Source organism: Lutjanus erythropterus, chromosome 15 (genome assembly GCF_056507025.1).
Source record: "Lutjanus erythropterus isolate fLutEry1 chromosome 15, fLutEry1.hap2, whole genome shotgun sequence".
Classification (NCBI taxonomy): domain Eukaryota; kingdom Metazoa; phylum Chordata; class Actinopteri; order Lutjaniformes; family Lutjanidae; genus Lutjanus; species Lutjanus erythropterus.
In genome coordinates this window covers 6,518,435-6,537,147 of record NC_139331.1, presented here as the reverse complement: position 1 = coordinate 6,537,147, position 18,713 = coordinate 6,518,435, and the positions used below count along the sequence as shown (strand labels likewise).

Sequence of the window (18,713 nt, the reverse complement as noted above, 5' to 3'; positions counted from 1 at the left end):
GCATGTTAGCATTAGCTGGCAAACTATAGTAGTCCACAAACTAGCTCTGCATTTAATCACTACATCACCAAGCTCATATTTCATGAGGATGTGTGAATGAACTTTGCTTTGCTATTTTCTCATGAGATAAGTTGCAAACAAACCGTGAAAAAAAAAAACACTTGCACACACACGGTCACACATGTTCTGCCTGCTGTACATGTCTTTTGTAATTTCACACATATTACTCCCTCACAATGCAGACATACACAAACACACGTACTGCCATGAAAATGTGTTTTTCATTCATTTGTTTGCCACAGTGTGTAGTTGCCATGCTCGTGGCATCTGTTGCTTGCGTGACTGTTACACACTCAGCGAGGACACACACTCTTACAGTACATATTCACACGGGCACATTGCTTTATTATGAAGGGATGAAGCTGTAGCCTGGAGCGCTGATAATATCATCAGAGTCTGAACTCGGAGTGATAACTAAGGGAGGAGATGAAGGGAAGAGAGCTGTTTTTTTCCTTCGTTCAAATGTTTTATGAATGTGAATTTTAGCAGTGTTTTCATTAGCGCGACTGATTGATGTTCATCAGCATCCCACCGAGGACACACAAGCGCAAGTGATGACAGCTTCTGTAGCCTCTTCACGCTGCTTAAACGCTCCCCTCCACCCGTATCACTCCATCTCCCCTGCCGCTCCACGCCTGTCTCCCCCGCTTAAGTTCAAGCTTTACTCGAGTCAAAGGGGGAAATTTATTTCACAGTGTTTTAAACACACTTTACACCAGTGGAACATTAACATTATGATCACCCTCTCCCACTTCTTCTTTTAGGGGGTGCGTTGTCCAATCATGCTTACACGATCCACTTCCTGTAAATGAGAATTTCCTCCTAATTGGCCTGCCTGGTCAAATAAAGGTCAATTTAGAAATCCACCCCACCCTCCACCTCTCCAGTTTTCCACCCCACCATCCCTTCCTCCTTTCTTCCGACTCTTGTTTATACTTCCGCGCCGCTCTTGCTTGTCAAGCCAATTCGCGCTGAGTAACATTTCAAAGAGGCATCAGCCTAATTGCTTGCTAATGAGTAGACAGTTGCGGGTGTGTGCAAGTACACGGACAAACACACACGCGCTATGCTGCTTTATGGAATGTATTTGCGTGTCCTCGTTCAAACCCAGCAGGAGATGACGGCGACCGGAGATGGCGGCATACAGGAGTGAATCCGTCTGGTCCTTGACGAGGTGCACAGTCTTAACCAGAAATAGACATTAGCAGCGGAGATAATTGGCTATCAGACTGGGCCTGTCATGGCTGCTGTGGTGTGTGTATGAACTGTAAGTATACTGTACGTGGTCGTTGGTGTACAGTGGCGGACTCAGGCTCTCTGAAGGCGGGGGCGAAAAATAAAGGGGCACCAGCTATATGTGGTCAAAGTCATGATGCATTTACAGTGAAAGAATTCCAATTATATATGGTATTGCACTGCATTTTCTCCACTGGAAGGACACCCTAGAGGTACTGCAGCACATTTCAGTCACCTGAAAGAAGGCATATTACCACGTGTTATCCACTTGAAGGGCATTCTACAGGGCACTTTATTATATTTTATACACTGGAACTTAAAGAGCTCTTATTATGACCCTAGAGGGCACATTACCACATGGCATTCTAGAGGGCACTTTATTGTGTTTTATACACTGGAAGGACACCCTAGAGGGCACTTAACCCCATTTTGTCCACTAAAAGGACACCCTAAAGAGTACTTTACCCTGTTTTGACCAGTTGAAGGGAACCCTGGCGGGCGTGTCACAACATGTTATCCACTTTAAGGGCATCTAGAGGGTGCTTTGTTGTGTTTTATCCCTTGGGAGGGCACCCTATGGGGCACTTTACTCCGTTTTGACCACAGGAAGGGCAGTCTGGAGGGCTAGTTACCACATGTCATCCATTTGAAGAGCATTCTAGAGGGCACTTAATCCCATTTTGTCCCCTGGAAGGACACCCTAGAGGGCACCTTACCATATTTTATCCATTGGAAAGGTGCTATCATATTAACCTTTATTTCACTAAAATGCAACATAAATCCTTTTATTATCAGTTCCTTCCCGAATTATTGTTAATGATTGACAAAAGAAAATGCGAGGTGGGGGGCGTGAACTTTTTTTTCGGCTTCTGAAGGGGGACCTGCCAGGAAAAGTTTGGGAACCACAGCCCTAGACGGCACTTTACCCCGTTGTCCTGGACATTGAGCCACTCTAGTGGGCACTTTATCATGTTTTATCTACTATCTAGGAGCATCCAATAGGGCATTTATTTTAACATGGGGCACCAGGGGTGGCCATCACATCCACCATTGCGTGCATTTGAGTATGCAGCGGGTGAGGTCATATCGAGGACAGGGGGAGGGTTAAAATTCTGCGTTTTGAAGAACATGAAACACTTCCAGTACATGCAGCAGAGATCTCTAATCTACCACAATGAATACAAACTCTTAGCCCGACCACACTCTTCCGCTGTTCCTCCTCCCAATCACGGATTCCCTTTTTTGCCCGTTGAGCCTCTGCCTTACATTGCACTTCAAAGTCAAACTTCCTTCAGTTGAAATGGCTTCTCCTTGTACTTTGAAACACTTGAAATAATGAAAAGCTGAAAGGCAGTGCAGTATATATTTTCTGCAATTTTTCCCACGCTTCCTTCCATGTGAAATGAGGAAAAGTCCCATGAGGCGTTTTGAAGAGATGAGAGTGGAAGTCGTGATACTTCAGTATCAAGTCTTAACACACACACACACACACACACACACACACACACAGGACATAAGAAATGAATAAATGATACAAAATGATTCAGTGGTCACCGTCATTTTTATACTTCCCTCACTTACCTTCTCCTCTCTCCCCATCTGTCTTCATTGTTACAGCGGTGTTACCTCAGACTTGTTTGCAGCCTTTATTATTTAGAGCACATGCATAAATTAAACATTTTCAAGGAGAAACCTCTGTAGCAGTCTGCACGACTTAAAAATAGTAATCAAAAATGTATGTTTACATCTTCATCTATTTATATTTAAAGAAATGCTAAACAGACCGTCAGCGTTTGAAGAATGCTCTGGCATCCAACCTTCAAATACATCAAACAGCAAATTTTAGAACACGACTGCTACAGTAGCCATAAAGGAGTACTAAGGTTGTCAAAAGTATGTAAGATTCAGTACTTGTTTAATACCATGTGCGTAAAAATTTCATGGTATCTAAAGTACCAAAGCTATAAAAAATGATGTAAGTGCTGACCAAGACCTCAAGTCCTGCCTGAAATTTGGTTTGCAGCTAAACCAGACAGTACTAAGTGATTTTTTCTGTACCAGCACTGTGTGTAGAATGTTAATTTAAAAAATAAAAGCTAATCCTATTTTGTGTGCCTAGGACATTTTTTTTCTTTTTGTGGTGGTATCGAAAGAGGTATAAATGATTGTATTTTTATGGTAGCATTGTATCGATGTTTAGACTTCTTATATTGTGACAACTCTTGGGGGCAATATAGCATTTTTGGGGATTATAATTCTTTGCTGTTTTCTCACTTTGCCTTTCAGATTTTTTGGTAAGTCTTTCAAAAGCTGAAAATTGTCAGTTGTACATTTCTGTTCCTGTACAGGTCAAAGAGTCAGTAAGACTGCTTCAGATGCATTGATAGGAGAAATGTTTAAATTTGAACCAAACTGGGTAAGCTGTTCTTCCCTTTTACCGTGCTTAGGTAGGTTAAAAACGTCCTGGCTTAGGTAACAGGATCAGCATATTTATTGTATTAAAAGTAGCTCCTATTCAGATCCACTCATGTACTTTAGTTCACTCAAAGTGCCATCTTAAGTTTGTCAAAGTCAGCGCTCCTATTCAGATATGCTCATCTCCGATTGAAGGTTGGGTTTAGTTTTTTAGTCCACAAAACACTGCTGGGGTTTCAAAGGAAAACCATTAAAAAAACAAAACAAAACATAAAACATGTCCATACTACTCATCTGGTGTAATCCCGGTCTCCTAATTCCAAGTTGACTACAAAAATGTTATTTACACCATGTTTTTAGCCTGAATCTATACTGTAGATCCTCAGCTTAACTGGGTATGTGTGGTGCAACGGTGTTTTTTAAGTTTGTTTTTTGTGAAACTGTTCACCATTCACTTCCATTGTTTGAGAGATTCCCGCAACGCTGTTTTCCTGTGAAACTCCAGCAGTGTTTTGCAGACTAACAAAATAAACCAGACCCTCAATCCTCAGGGTGAGAAGATAATGACTGAATTTTCATTACTATCCCTTTAAGTACATAAGAAAACTTAAATTATTAGATGTGACTAACTACAAACTGTGTGTCATAGATCAAAAACATACATCAACAGCTCTACATTGTAAAATACACAGTTGTGGATATTTGTCTACTCACAACAACAAAACATTATGGGTTTGAATTCACCAGCTGTTCTAGACTCTGTTATATGTGGCTTTGGATATTGCTTTGAGACATACACTGACTTATACTGCACCACAGTACAGTTTATAGTTTCCAGATCATCAAATCAAAGTAAGCAAGGAAATCTGAATAGTACAAAAGCTGCAGTTCTTTACATGATACTAGCCAAATTAGCCAAATAAAAATCTCCCCCTGCCTCTTTTTTAACTGGCTTTAACTTTTTTAACATAGGACTCGCTGTAACTTTGCCTGCAAACAGTGACTTGTTTCATCTGATTTCAGGGGGTGTACATAAGACTGTCATTCAATTCTGTCATTTTTGATGCAGTGTTGACATTATTTGAAATGTCTCGTCAGTGTTATGACAACTTGACATCAACCAAGACAAAAATGTCTGTCATGACAACTTGACATAATCAAACTAAACTATTTAGCTTAATGTCCTTTCATGTCATATTATGTAGGTAAGATTATATCATACTGTGATTGGTTTTGACATGGGCTGTCATGAGACCATTATAAGCATGTTATGAATATTTTCTTTGACTTCAAGTAAAGTGGTACATTTTGGACTAGGAAGATAATGATGTCACCAAGTTTTATTACACTGTCAAATACTTTTATAACAACTAAAGTAGTGCCATTTGACTTGTATTAAAGATGTCATTAAATGTTATAAGGCCAGTTTGAGGACAGTGCCAAGATGATTTGCAGAGTTACATGATGCACAGATAGCAGTTAGCTAGTTTACTTGTTGCTAAAGTTGTCATAACAGAGAAAATGTCACAATGACATATTAAACAATGTCAACTTTACATCAAAAATGAGATAACTGCTCAAATGAAACTTAACAACAAGTGTTTATGACAGGTGTCATGGCATGGTTATGCACACCCCTTCAAATGAAGCATTAACAAGAAAGCACATGAGCATATTTCCCAACCGTGGTCTTTTAAAACAACTGAGTCACTTGAAATCAAAGTGTTAGATACACACATATGCTCGCAGGCTGATAAAGAAAGAGCTGAGTGGTGCTGCTGGAGGTGGTAAAGGCTGCCAGACAAGACGCGGTGACTCATCCAAAACTGGAAAGTAATCTTTAATTCCACATACGACAACAAACACAAACAGTCAATCAAGATTGTGTGGCCCTGCAGGTCCCCTACTTAGCCTTGATTTGTGTTTCTAAATAAAGCTCCAGCCTGCCTGAGAGAGAATAAACCATCTCAAATGATGTGTTACAGTTACCTTTAAACCTGTAATCACTTATTAATTTGGCTAATTTAGCTTAACTGTTTTACTGTCTTATAACGACCAACAACTACAACCTTTAGTTATAGTTTATGGACTAAAATTACAACACTTAATATGCTGAAAAAATAATTTAAAGGCAGCTGGCTTCTCTTAATTTATGACTTTTAAAGGAGCAATACGTGATTTATTGCATGCGCAAAAATGAGTACAGCAGTCCAAATAGCGAGTTGGTGCTATAGCTTGTTTATTAAATAGGTTGAAATCCTATTTAATTTATGATCTATGGTTGAAGCAAGTGGTTCCCTCTGCCCCCTCCTCCCCTGTTTTTGGAAAGTTCGGCCTGGCTTCAGGAACACTGCAGGAGCTCAAGACATGCGCGCCTTCATAAACTGCTGATAACAAGCGATACGAGTCCTACTCTGTAAGTTGATCAGCTGATTATAACTGTCAGTTGTCTGTCGATGTAAAGTTAAGCCCGTTATTCTGATAACAAAAGCCCACTGCTCTGAAAATATACACTCTGGACGATAAGTTAAGTGGCTGCCTGTCTCACTGCCCACCAAACTCCATTTAAATTTTGCTCAATTTAACTGTTATAAACATCTGCGCCTTCTAAAAGATTGTTAACGATTTCTTACAACTCATAAACAGACACTCATTCAGCAAACATTCATCATTAATTTTAGCTCAGATTTATGTGAAAAAGGCAAACAACAGTTATTCTGTCCTGGAGTAGACAGGCGGCTGCAACTTTGTTATCAGAGAAGCAAGTATTTCACCTTAATATGTTTCTTTGATCTCTCATGACACATCATGTTTCATTTTATGATTTATTTCACTGAATATATTACAGATTTCTCCTGTGAGTCAAACTCACATTGTTATATTTTGAAGTAAACTTAACAGGCTTTGATGGTCTATAATCTTTTGTTGAGATAATTTACTTTTCTTCTTTAGATAAACTTGATTCTTTGAGTTTTAGAAACCTCCAAAAATGATGTATTTCAGATTATTATTAAATTATTCACTATTATTCGCTTTCACTTCAATTAATTTATTCACCACTTTTCTGAAAGGAGGAAGAAAAGTCAACCATCTCAACAAAATATAGATGTTATAGATTGGGAAACTTTTTTGATTCTAAACATAAGAGTTTGAGTCTGATTATAAAAACTTAAACATTTTGTGAAGACAGTTGCCTTGAAGTTATGAGGTTTCTCAACTCTTTTTTTTTTAACGGTTTATTTTAAGCAGATTACAGTGAATTTAAGCCTCGTGTGTGAATAAAAATCATATTTCTTCAGTTAGTCTGTGTTTGAAATACCCACAGCCAGCTGTGAATGGGCAGGAGACAACTATGAGTGTGTGCGTGGACAACGAGAGCTCTCACTGCCTACACACACACACACACACGCACACACACACACAGTACATTCTGTCTGTCTGAGCCTATCTCTCTCACAGCTCTCAGCAAGTGAGCACCTGCTTCTCTCTTTACACACACACACACACACACACACACACACACACACACACACACACACACACACACACACTGTAGTACAGCCAAGGTAGAATCTCACTGGCACATTTTCACACAAAATCACAGGCTCCTTCCTCACACTCAGCATTAAACATATGGTCTAAAAAAATGCAGAGTTAAGTTAAAAATCACAGAAGGCTGAATGTAGGCAGCGTTACAGTGTGTAGTATATAGATGCAGATACCCTGCATGGTTTGCAGTATATGAAAAAATCATATACAATAAGTTAAATATCAGAAACACTTGTAAATGTTGCGTTCATATGCAGCAAAGTGTGTTTTCACTCCAATTATTTCAGCACATTTTGATGCTGTTTTTCTTATGCAGCTATTAAATATTATTTCAGCTCTAGACGTGCTGGCTTTGATGTTCTGTATATGCCTAAATATTTTTTTTATATAAACCCCATCGTTCCCATGGAGCCTCTGTTGTTGACGTTTGCAGCCGGCTTTATGAGAGGCAGAGATGAAGTCAAACTGACTGTCCACCAGCACAAACAGCGTGACGCTCAGATCAATATATGATTTATAAGCAGCCAGAGTCGTGCTTCGCCCCCTGTGGAACGCGCAGCGCTGCCAGTCAAGTCCAGATTGCATCTCTATAGGAATAAGTTAATATTTGATGATGAAGTTAAAAGCTTTGGTGAAATGGTGGCTCTTAGAGTCAGCATTGTGGCAACTGCTGATTTAAGCATTTTACAGCTTATTAAACAGGCTGAGAACACTCAAATATTGAAATATTGTAAAGTTACATAAACATGGTGATAAGTAAAGTGACTGCTGAGAAAAAACTCTTAATATCTCCTCTAAAATCGTCAAAAGGAGGATCTCTTCTATTTTAACTTCAATCAACGATCAAGAACGCACTTTATTTCTTCAGCTATGATCATGATCTGCAGACTACAGGTAACCTACAGGTGATCTAACAGGATGTTCGTGTCTCTTCTTCTACTCTCTCATAAATCTACTGAAAACTGTCCGACTTGACTGCAGCTTTTTGTCTCCTCCACTGCGCTGTATCCTCATACTTTGACCATTTTTTAAAAATTTCAGTGGATTTGTACAAAGTGCTGTCAACGAAATTGTAAAACTCCAGTTTAGACTTTAATAGGTTTGTGTTATGCCTATGGATGTGACCCAAAGTGAGCATAAATAGAAAATAGTATAGGACCTAAAATTGACCCCTGGGGAACACCACATTAGATGGTGTTTGCGGATGACGAGAGTTCTCACCTTACAACAGAGAGAGAGCTGTGAGGAAAAACAAGGAAAGGCCAGTGTCCTGAATCAAAACAGTTTTCAAGGTGAAAATACGGTCCAAGATGTATTCATGTATATTTGGCTGTTACTTTCTCTGTAGCTTCTAATGGGAGATATTTTCTAACATATGAACATCTCCCTGGAGATGCATTTGAACTTTTTTTCACCCTTCCAGTAGAGTACAGTACAAGAACAAACTTGCACCATTCTATTCTGTTTCACCTTTCACCAGATGTCAGCATACTCAACTGACAGAATCATCAATAACAAAATATTGTGTGAAACCCAGAAAGTTATAAACTTACCTTTTTTTTCCCTGTTTGTTTCCTTCCAGAGGGAGAGACTGCGGAACATCGAGAGGATCTGCAACCTGCTGAGGAAGGTAAGCAAAGTGGGACATCTCGTGTGTGTTGCTCAACTTCTGAGTATAATCGATATCTGGCTTGGAATTATTAATCACTGAAGAATACACACTCTGATCGATCGATATCTTTCGACAGTTTGCAGATGACACCTTCCTCTCACCTTGTATCTGATACTAACGTATTAAACATGATTTGGCTTCAATCTATCATACATGCATCGTATATTTATATCCTCTAAATGTGTCATCTGAACCCTGGCGGCATTTCTCACTATTTCCTCATCTCTTTTTAGAAATGCAAGGCTGCTGCTTGACAATTTAGTGCTTGAATTTTTGAGTTCTGTGAGTTTTCAGAGCTGCATATCAGTATTCTGCAGGTCTAGTTTCAGTAGTTCAGTTTTTAATGAATTTTTGATTTGCACAGTGATGCTTCCTTTGTCTTCTTGCCTCATGTTGAACTGACATCAAAGGGGAGACAGAGATTGAGAGGTTCTGTGCTGTGCTCTGCAGAGCCATGCTGTCTGTGTATGTGTGTGTGTGTGTGTGTGTGTGTGTGTGTGTGTGTGTGTGTGTGTGTGTGTGCAGACAGTTTGCCTTGAGCGCTCAGTATGAGGATGAGAGGAGGCCTCCTCCCAGCTTCAATGTGACATCTGTTTCTCCCTCCACCTCTCTGAAACTCACACTGTGTCTGCACGCCTCGTGCATGTGTGCGTGCATGTGTGTGCGCGCGTTTGTATGTGCGTGCCTGTTTACGCTGGAGGTTCGCTGGCTGAGCAGCTGATCTTGGTTATCAGAGTTGTCAACTGGAGCCCCCAGGCCCTCCGCTGGCCCCTGGGGAGGACATTCTCCCTACAGTGCTTGTGCAGAGACAAACACACACATGCATGAACACAACAACACAACAAACAACATACAGTACATGCACACACACATAAACTCTCTTCCAGATGGACTTGCCTTGCAGCTGTGACATACAGTGCAGGGATCATTGGAGGTAGCTGCAGACCTGATACCACAGTGTCACCAAGCAGCAGCTAAAAGTAGAATACCTCCCAATCTAATTTGCTTTCCAATCAATATATGATTCCATGAAAAAGCGCAGACTTTTCAAACCTGCCATGAAATCAATATATCATCAGCTACATGAAATATAAAGTAGATTGATTTTTCTTCAGACACAGAATCGTAATTTCAGTTTCTAAAGTCATAGTAATGTGTTCATATGTTACTTTTCCGAAGGCCCAGCATATCTCAAGATTGTAGGCCTGTTTGTGGACCCTCAACTGACCCTTTGCTAAGCCCCACCTCCAAACAGCAACTGCCCAATCACAGGTTAGCAACTGTAACTAGTGCTGTCAAGCTTTCCCTTTCTCTACATGTTTAAGGAGTGCAGGAGGATCAGAGAAGAGCGATACCCGGTGTTTCATGACTCTGGACGACAGCGTCTTCTTTGTCGTCTCTCAAAAACGTGAAACACAAGATCACGTGTAATTTTGTCTTCATCTGCTGTGACATGAGCTGCAAACGTTAGCATGTCAGTTGACTAATGCTAGTTTACTAGCTGCAGTACCTTTACCTCCAGCCAAACTTGTTAGATACCACTGCATCTGTGTTTGTTATGTGGGGGTTTTGAGGAGGAAGATGTGGGCTGATGCAGAATCAAAGTGGGTCGATGACGATGCATCTCTTTCTGGCTTGCTGTCTCAGGTCTAAGCCGAGTTAGCTCAGCTCCATGCCGGCTATCTTCTGCGATCACGGTCCGGCTGATCTGGCCAAGTGATCTGTCTCCAAGTCCATTGCACTAACCTAGTCCCTGCACTTCCTTTTCCCACATTAATGAATGTATCTCTGTCATCTATCATGTAGATATACCTGCCGTATTTCACCGTCCGACCAGTGTTTGCTGAGATGTAAGTTAGCTTTAGCCTCTTTAAGCATTAACATTATGTTATGCATGCAGCTGCTTGGTAACTTTACATTTACACTTGCACGCGGTTCTTGTTTTAAAACATGTCAGATGGAAACAAAATGTCAAAACTAGCTTAAATCAGCCAGCTGAAATTTCACTTCTGAGTCATTATTTTAACCGACAAAATCCACCATAGTCAGGTAGAAATGAGAAGCTGCTTTTGTTTACGCCTCTAAGGATTCAAAGACTTTGTGTTTCAACAGTTACTCCCAGTTTCGATGTTAAATCTGCCACTCTTATCCCTGTAAACTGCAAGAATGAAAAGTTTGGCAGGCTTAGCAACAGTAACTAAGGAGGGCGGAGCTTAGCGAAGGGTCAAGTATGTTGTGTTGTCAAGCTTCTTGTGTCTGTACTGCTGTGCAATCTGTGTAGCTAATTAAAGCCAGCTAGACTCTGTACTGATTAAGCTCACTGACATTTGACATTTTGTGGCGATCAATAACAAGTCTCCAAAATGAATAACAATGGAGAGCGAGATCACCAAACTCCCTAGTAGTCCTTGTATTTATACATTTGGTTAGTCGGTATGAATATCTATAAAAATGTAAATCTTTCATGAGAAAAAGTAAAGTCCTTTCAAGTCATCTGTCTCAAGTCTGAAGCCATGAAATTTCTGACACGACTTGGACTCAAGTCATATGACCCAGGTCGCCCATCTCTGCATGCAACCTATACAATCTGGCAGTTCAGCCTGACGAGATACCACCAAAAAAAAAGCATCAAATAAAGTACTCTGTTGGTGTCAGTATCACTTCAAGCATACTGGTATTAGTTTTAGAGGATTTAAGCCAGCCCTAATACCGACATTATTAAGCACTTTTAAAAGAAGAACTCAGAATGGGTTGACTAAATTCAACTGACTTGAACAAAACGATTCACACTGTAAATAATATAACTACATATGATCGCTTTCGGCCAATCCAGTAAATTGAATAACTGAGAAATCAAGGTACTTAATCACAGAACACATCTTATAATCCTGCTCATAGATTCGCAGTACAGCCCTCAGCTACCTCATGCATCCACAGATACCTTCCTCAGCAGAGGTGAGATAGCAAAAGAGGCAAACAGCAAAACAAATATCTATCATCTTACAGTATGTGTATCATCTTTAGTCTAACCCTGGTCCAGTGTATGAGGTGATTGATGAACGGCATTATCTATTGGCTCAGGCACTAAAGCAGAGACATCCCTGCCAAGTTCCTCAAGTGACAATATGCTTTTTCAAACACCTCGTCAAATTCATACGCCTTTTCACCGTTTGTGAACTACACGCACACAATTTATGAGCTATATTTCGACTCTGTTGCATAGTGTGCCTGTCAGTGAGGCTGCCTGAGGTCCTGATGCAGGAGGATCTGCTGCATTGTGAAGGTTTTCTCCCCTTCCTTTCTCCAGAGCTCGTCTTTCCCCTACTAAAACTATTCAGCTCACTCCAACTGGCACGGTCGCGGCGCGGTGGTCCTGATTGATTTGGTTAAAAGCCTTGGCTGCGTTTGTTTATGTTGGCATACCTATTTGATAGTTCCACTACAGATGCGCTCATACACATGTGGGCATATGGACACGTGCCATTTTTGTTCTCAATAGAGTGTGTTGTGTTCTGATGGGTTTTGGACGCCTGAAAACGCGTGCAGATGACAATAGCTTGAGGGGATATGCTGTGTTCTGTACTCTCAACTGTGTGTGTCTGTGCGTTATTCATTAGATATGCAGTCTTGTGGCTTGAAGCAATGAGCCGGCGCGTTGTCACAGCAACTGAGCAAACCTGAGTGTACTCATTAGCGCTCTTCCTTCCTTTATTTTTGGACCTGTCTTGCCCCCTTTCCTCTCTCTCTCTCCCCCCTCCTCTTTTTTCAACATTTCTCTCCCTTCCTCTGTTTTTCTCTCTTCTCTTTTCTCCATCCCCGCTTGTCTCTGCACCTTCATAAGTGTAGTAATGAGGAGGTGACGGAGGATGAGCGCAGCGCATTATAGACTCTCTTTATTATAAGGTGCCAAGGGTATTTTTTTTTTAATCGCTGCCACGCTGTCTTCAAAACTCAACTTTGGCTGCCGTTCACTTGTGTCACATCATCAACTCAGTGGCTTTCAAAAAAATGTCCTGTGGAAAATGGTCTTCATAAGTTGTCACAGAGACAAGGAAGTAGTTGGTGAAGCAGTGAGAACACAAACTTAAGCTGAAATGATGCTTTCCGCACCAAAGAGTATGTAAATTTGAACATTTCAACATCTGTATACCTTGCATTACCTTGCACCACCAGGCTGCACATGTGTAACACTGCAGAAAGTAGAACTACTATGCATCCGTGGAGTCTGCAGCCGTTCATAAATTAGGGATGTGCGGGTTTAGTCGACTGTATGCTTAAACATCGCCACAGCATTAGCTATTGCTAAATCATAGTCAGATGACAGCTGATGGGTTCCAAGATTGCTCCAACTCAGGCTCTTGATGTTCTCACTTCTTCAGATTTGTTTCAAAGGCAGATCATACTATACCTACATCTCTGACTATCCTATAATTAATGTTTTTAATGATACCTATACTCACTTTTAATTACATGGTTGGATGGATGTCTTCTTGATAAGTAGGAGTAATCATTTCACGATGTACATCTATGATGCTCCATTGTCAAAGCTTCCAAACAACCTCACATCCCTAATTTGAAACCTACACAATCTAATAATTAAATATCCATAAATATCCCATATGTCCACACTTCTTTCTTTCCCTCTGGAGATTTGAAAATGTTTCAGATGGCCTCCCTCCCCCCTCCTCCTTTTGCACTCTGCTCCCTCCACTTAGGAGAATCTTTTGACTTCACACCCCTCTTGAGCTGTCATTGCTCTCATTGGCTTTTGTATTTTTCTGCTTTCTGTGTCCTTTTTATATCTTACTCCCCCCCTCCTCTCTCTTTCTCTATGGCTCTGTGTATGTGTGTGTGAGTCTGCTCACATTGGAAAGAGATGAGAGAGGAGTCAGAAATTGAGTGGTGCTGTGCTGAGCTGTGATCTCTGCTTCTGTTAGGCACTGTGTGTGTGTGTGTGTGTGTGTTGGTGTGCACATGTGCATAGTGCACACATTCACATGCCTGTGTGTTAGTGGAGGCGCACATGTTTGTGTGCATCATTGCGGCACAGCGGTCTCAGTGCGACTGTGTTTGTGTGTGGGATGTGTGTGCAGCATGCATGTGTGCACACTGGTGATTGTGCAGATCCGAGTGAGTAAACAGGATCTTTCATTTCACGATGTATTATCAGGAGTGACTGATTCCATGAGTCCATGGTTTCCGTGGTAATGCCTCAGCACTGACTGCAGTAAATGCAATTTGTATCTGGTGTATGTACGAGCTGCTAACTCACTAGCACTGCTACCCTACTCTTTACAAAGGGTCACTACAGCGGTGGTCCAGAGGGGAATGAACACTATAACTCAGATCACATGGTGAGAAAAAAAAAACAAACAAACCACATGCAAATACACAGTACATTGCATAAGCTGCAATAAAATGAGAGAAATGGATGAAGAATTGATTGCAAAGAAAGAAAGATATAACACTGTATATTAAGGTGCTTGTATTAATTATTAAGTAATGAGATTATAATATGCTTATAAACATAGCATGTTAATAAGACTGTGCAATTGTTAATTGTAGCATAATAAATGTTTAATGTTACATGATAAGACATCTGTAAACAGTCTTATAAGAAACTTGCTAACACTTTATAGACTGCTTGAGAATGTTAATAAAAGCACCATGAGTTTCTTATAATTGTTTATAATAGCATTATTAAGACATTTATGTAGGTATTTAGGATTTACCTACCTACTTCTAAACTGTGAAGAATGCTTATTTAGGTTAATTTGTCCTTTATTATGCACTTATTAATTGTAAACTATGAATTTTGAAGGTACCAAATCTAAAATGTGAACAATGCTTATAGGGTCAGTTAATCCTTTATTAACTACTTATTAACAGTAAACTATGAATCTTGGGTGCACCAGTTCTTAAGTATGAACACTGCTTATAAAGGCACATGTTAACAGTTATTCTTTTTTTTTTTATGTTAGTATTTGGGGATTATTTTCCTCAGCTAAGAATTGCTAATAAATGCATAGTAAAATGTGTTGAAATCTTAATACAGCAAGAACAAAAGCTTAGTTAATGTTTAACAATGATATAGTGGGTAAGTTAGTTAAACTCAATAAATGTGCTTATAATGCTATTATTAACAATTATAAGAACCTTATAAGGCCTTTATTAACATTCTTGAGAAATCTGCTAAATAAGTTTCTTGTAACATGGCTTGTAAATGTCTCATAATCTAGCAATAAACATGTTTATTATGCTTTTATTAACACTTATATAGTCCTATAAATGCATATTAATATTAATAAGCATCTTATAAGGGCCTCATTACCTATCAATTACAAGCACCTGAATATGTTACAAGGCCAGGTCTCATCAATCACCCCAAAACCTAATTAAAGTAAAATAACAAATGGTGTCTCATATCAGCTTGATGGAACAGATACACTTTGATTTGAATCAATACATCTTCTTACCTGTGAGAAATGTTGTACTTTTGCAGTTGCACTTTTCATGCTGCAACCCAAAGTGTTTTAAGGCTTCATTTTTCCAAGAACTGATGGCCTGTTGGGTTGTGGGCTCTGCCAGAAATTCTTCAACAGTACTGTGGCTGAAAGCAAAGCACCGCAGACCCTGGACGCCCTGTGAACAGGACACTGCGGGCAAAGTGCAAGTGATTTCCCACCCGCCAGCTTGTAAATGTGACATCAAGCCAGTTTGCATCTGACAAACAACTCAATAAAAACAGAAAAACTGTTCCATATTTCTAGGAGAGTATAAACTGTTCTGCCATCACAGAGGCTGATCAGATGCAGGGTCTCTGTGACTGAAATCCAGCTGATTTGGTGGCATTTTATCAATGATGTACAAAGTAACTGTGAATTAACATTCATGCTCCAGGAGCGTCTGTCAGCTCTTGTTCAAATTCCAATTGAGCATGAAGTAATGAAATGTCTCGACCAAGATGAACTTATTAAAGCATTTTCAGCACTCAGGCATCAGAGGGTTATTGTTACCAATGAAAATAATATCGATAAAATAAACTACTTTGCACACTCAATGTGTACAGGCAGCAACCCGCTTATTCTTTTCCATAGCTTCTCTGTCCTTCATTGTTTGCTCTCCTTTTCCCTCTCCAGGCCTGTAGTGAGCTGTCCATGGTGCTGAAAGACCATAAAGCCCAATTCATTCTGAACTACCAGTCGTGTCAGACACATTTCATTCCTAAGCAAAACATGGCATTGGTTTTGTTGTGAATTTAATTTTAGGGAATTGTTTAAGCTGTTTTTATGTCAGTTGATGTGTTGCTTTTTAATACAGACTAGCAGTTGATGAGAGAGGGAAGGCTTCTCATTCCAAAGCAAAAAATGTGATTGTTTCGTTTTTTTAAAGGAATTCTTTGGATTAGGTCTATATGGAGCCACCAAAGATGCTGAAAGCGTACATAATGCATTTAAAAATCCAAAAATATGCCATTATTTCTTGCAAAACAACTTGAATCCTCACTTTTTTTTTGTCTTTTATGTTTATTGAGGGACTCTTAAGGCTTAAGGCTGCTTAAGGCTGCAACTGCTGAGAGCCACAGGATAGCAACAACCAATCACACTCACTGTCCCCTCCTGGAGAAATGGAAACACGGTTGTTTTTTTTGTCAACCAAACTATGTAAAACAACTTTAAAGGGAAATTTCAGCACTTTTCATGCTGGTGTCCAGTCAGCGTTGATGGTAAATGTAATCAAGTGAAGCAGTGTTTGCTATATTTCCTGCTCGGAGAGATGTGCAGCAGTGCCTACAGGGACCAGGATGCATTGCATTGCATGCAAATGTCTCATGCCTATGCCCATGTTGCTGTGTATCACAACTGTAGCCTATAGCTGTTACAACCAAAAGTGTCTATATGGGTTAATTTAACTCTTTCTGGGGAGTTGGTACTTTAAAACTAATTTAGTGTAATTACTGACTTTTTGGAGTTAAAATTTAACACTTAACCACTATTAGTTTTTTCTCAACTCTTGTAAGTAGTATTAGACTTTAACTCTCTCATGTAATAATTCGAAACTATGAAGTGTTACCCACATATTAACACTGTCAGGTGTAAATATAGCTTTTCTTAATTACTAAAAAATAAAAACTAATAAAGTTTGCTAAAATAAAGAGGTCAGATTTGGTTAAAATACATTTATTTTAAAACATCTCTCAAACTTTACAGCGTAATGTAAATTGTGGCTCACAACTGAAAAAAGACAGACAGAAAAATCTGGCTTCAGTTGAGGAAGATGTTTGTATGACGTTGAACATCGTAGGTGTCACATCCACGTCATGAGTTAAGCATAAATTGAGTTAATTTTACTAGAATGCCGTTTACTATTTTGATGTAAAAACACTGTTGTTTTTAAATCAATCTGTTTGTCAGCTGAGAGTTTAAATAAAAGGGATTTGACTCTATCCAGAGTATAATTAGCTCTGCATTTGCTCAGATTATAATTCACTCTTCTCAGTTTGCTGTGTACTTTGTTGGGCAAAACATAGCTCATCTTGCACACCCTCTGGCAACCCAGAGGTGGAGACTAGAAATCCAAGCTGAAATCGCCTGTAGTTCTTCCTTAATGCCAACGGCATCACTGTGACATCACTGATGCAGGAATAACAACAGCTGCAGCAGGAGAATTCAGCTTTCTCGGTCAGTATAGCAGCACTGAAGAACTTATTGCTTCAACTGACTACATTTACAATCAGCACTGACTGGACATCCTCACGGAAAGTGCTGAATTTTCCCTTAAACCAAAAGAAGGAGAAGCTGATCATCACAGTCAATTTTCTACAGCATGATGAGCGTAACTTGCATAAGAAAAACAAAGAATGCATTCTTGAATGTTCTTTGCCTGCATGGTGGCAATACCACAAGTAAAAAAGACTACATACCCATGTAAACGCACCTGCAGTCTTCAGACATATGACAGCCCTTTAGTTCATTAACATTTTATCAGTGATTTGCATGTTGTGTTTTCCCTGTGAATGAACAATAATGACTGTTGCATGTTTGCACGTTCAGGCAGCAGTGACTGTGGCGGTTTCCACATCACATGTATAGGCTCTGTGCCAAAAGTTGTAGCACCTCGTGGACGTAACGCACATAAATGCAACACAAATGTCTTCATCTCACACCCTGTAATGGTTCACATTAGGAATAATTGCTAGCAAGTTGTCTGCGTGCCACAGATGCACTAGTTGGTGTCATGTATCTGTGAAATGGCTTCGGTGCTCCTGTTTCCGGATCCCATGGGCTACGTTTTCTCATTAGCATCTTGTGGATTTAATGCCATGGGGCGTCTGACCATCAGAGTCAATCAGTCAGCAGAGTAACAGAGGAGCGATGGCACTTTTCACTGCGCAGCGCTGGAAGGTTGAAGTTAAGTCCACTGGGATCCTGTCTGTCTGAACAAAGCTCCGCAGGCTGCCGCACACAAAGGCTGCAACTTAGAGGAACTCATTAAGAAAAGTGAGCAGAGCTGCTGACAGAATGATTGAATCAACTGAACTCAAGTATGAACTCTGTTTTGATAAAGACATGAATGATCTGATTAAAACTTGATTTTGTAAAAGAAGAAGCACAATGTGATAAAAGTCGGCTTTATTTGATAAACATCTGTAATGTTCATTCAACTCAGGTTGCTTTTTATCATTCAAAGGCCCGAGTGTACGGAATTCCTCAGAGACAAGTGAGGAAAAAACAAATCTGATAATCCATTTCCTAAGTCCAATCTAAATTGTTTTCTCCCC

General features: G+C 39.9%; 1 protein-coding gene across 4 annotated transcripts in view; it reads left to right on the top strand.

Moving 5' to 3' along the window:
• Positions 1 to 18,713, top strand: part of cnih3 (cornichon family AMPA receptor auxiliary protein 3) — a 123,876-nt gene that overhangs the window by 41,203 nt on the left and 63,960 nt on the right. For all 4 annotated transcript variants that reach the window (XR_014771941.1, XM_084737882.1, XM_084737880.1 and 1 more), the window contains exon 3: positions 8,843 to 8,890. Coding sequence is in view for 3 of the 4 variants with exons in the window: in XM_084737882.1 (XP_084594008.1) it covers positions 8,843 to 8,890 (48 nt within the window). In the remaining variant the exon portion in view is untranslated. The remainder of the gene's footprint in view (positions 1 to 8,842; positions 8,891 to 18,713) is intronic.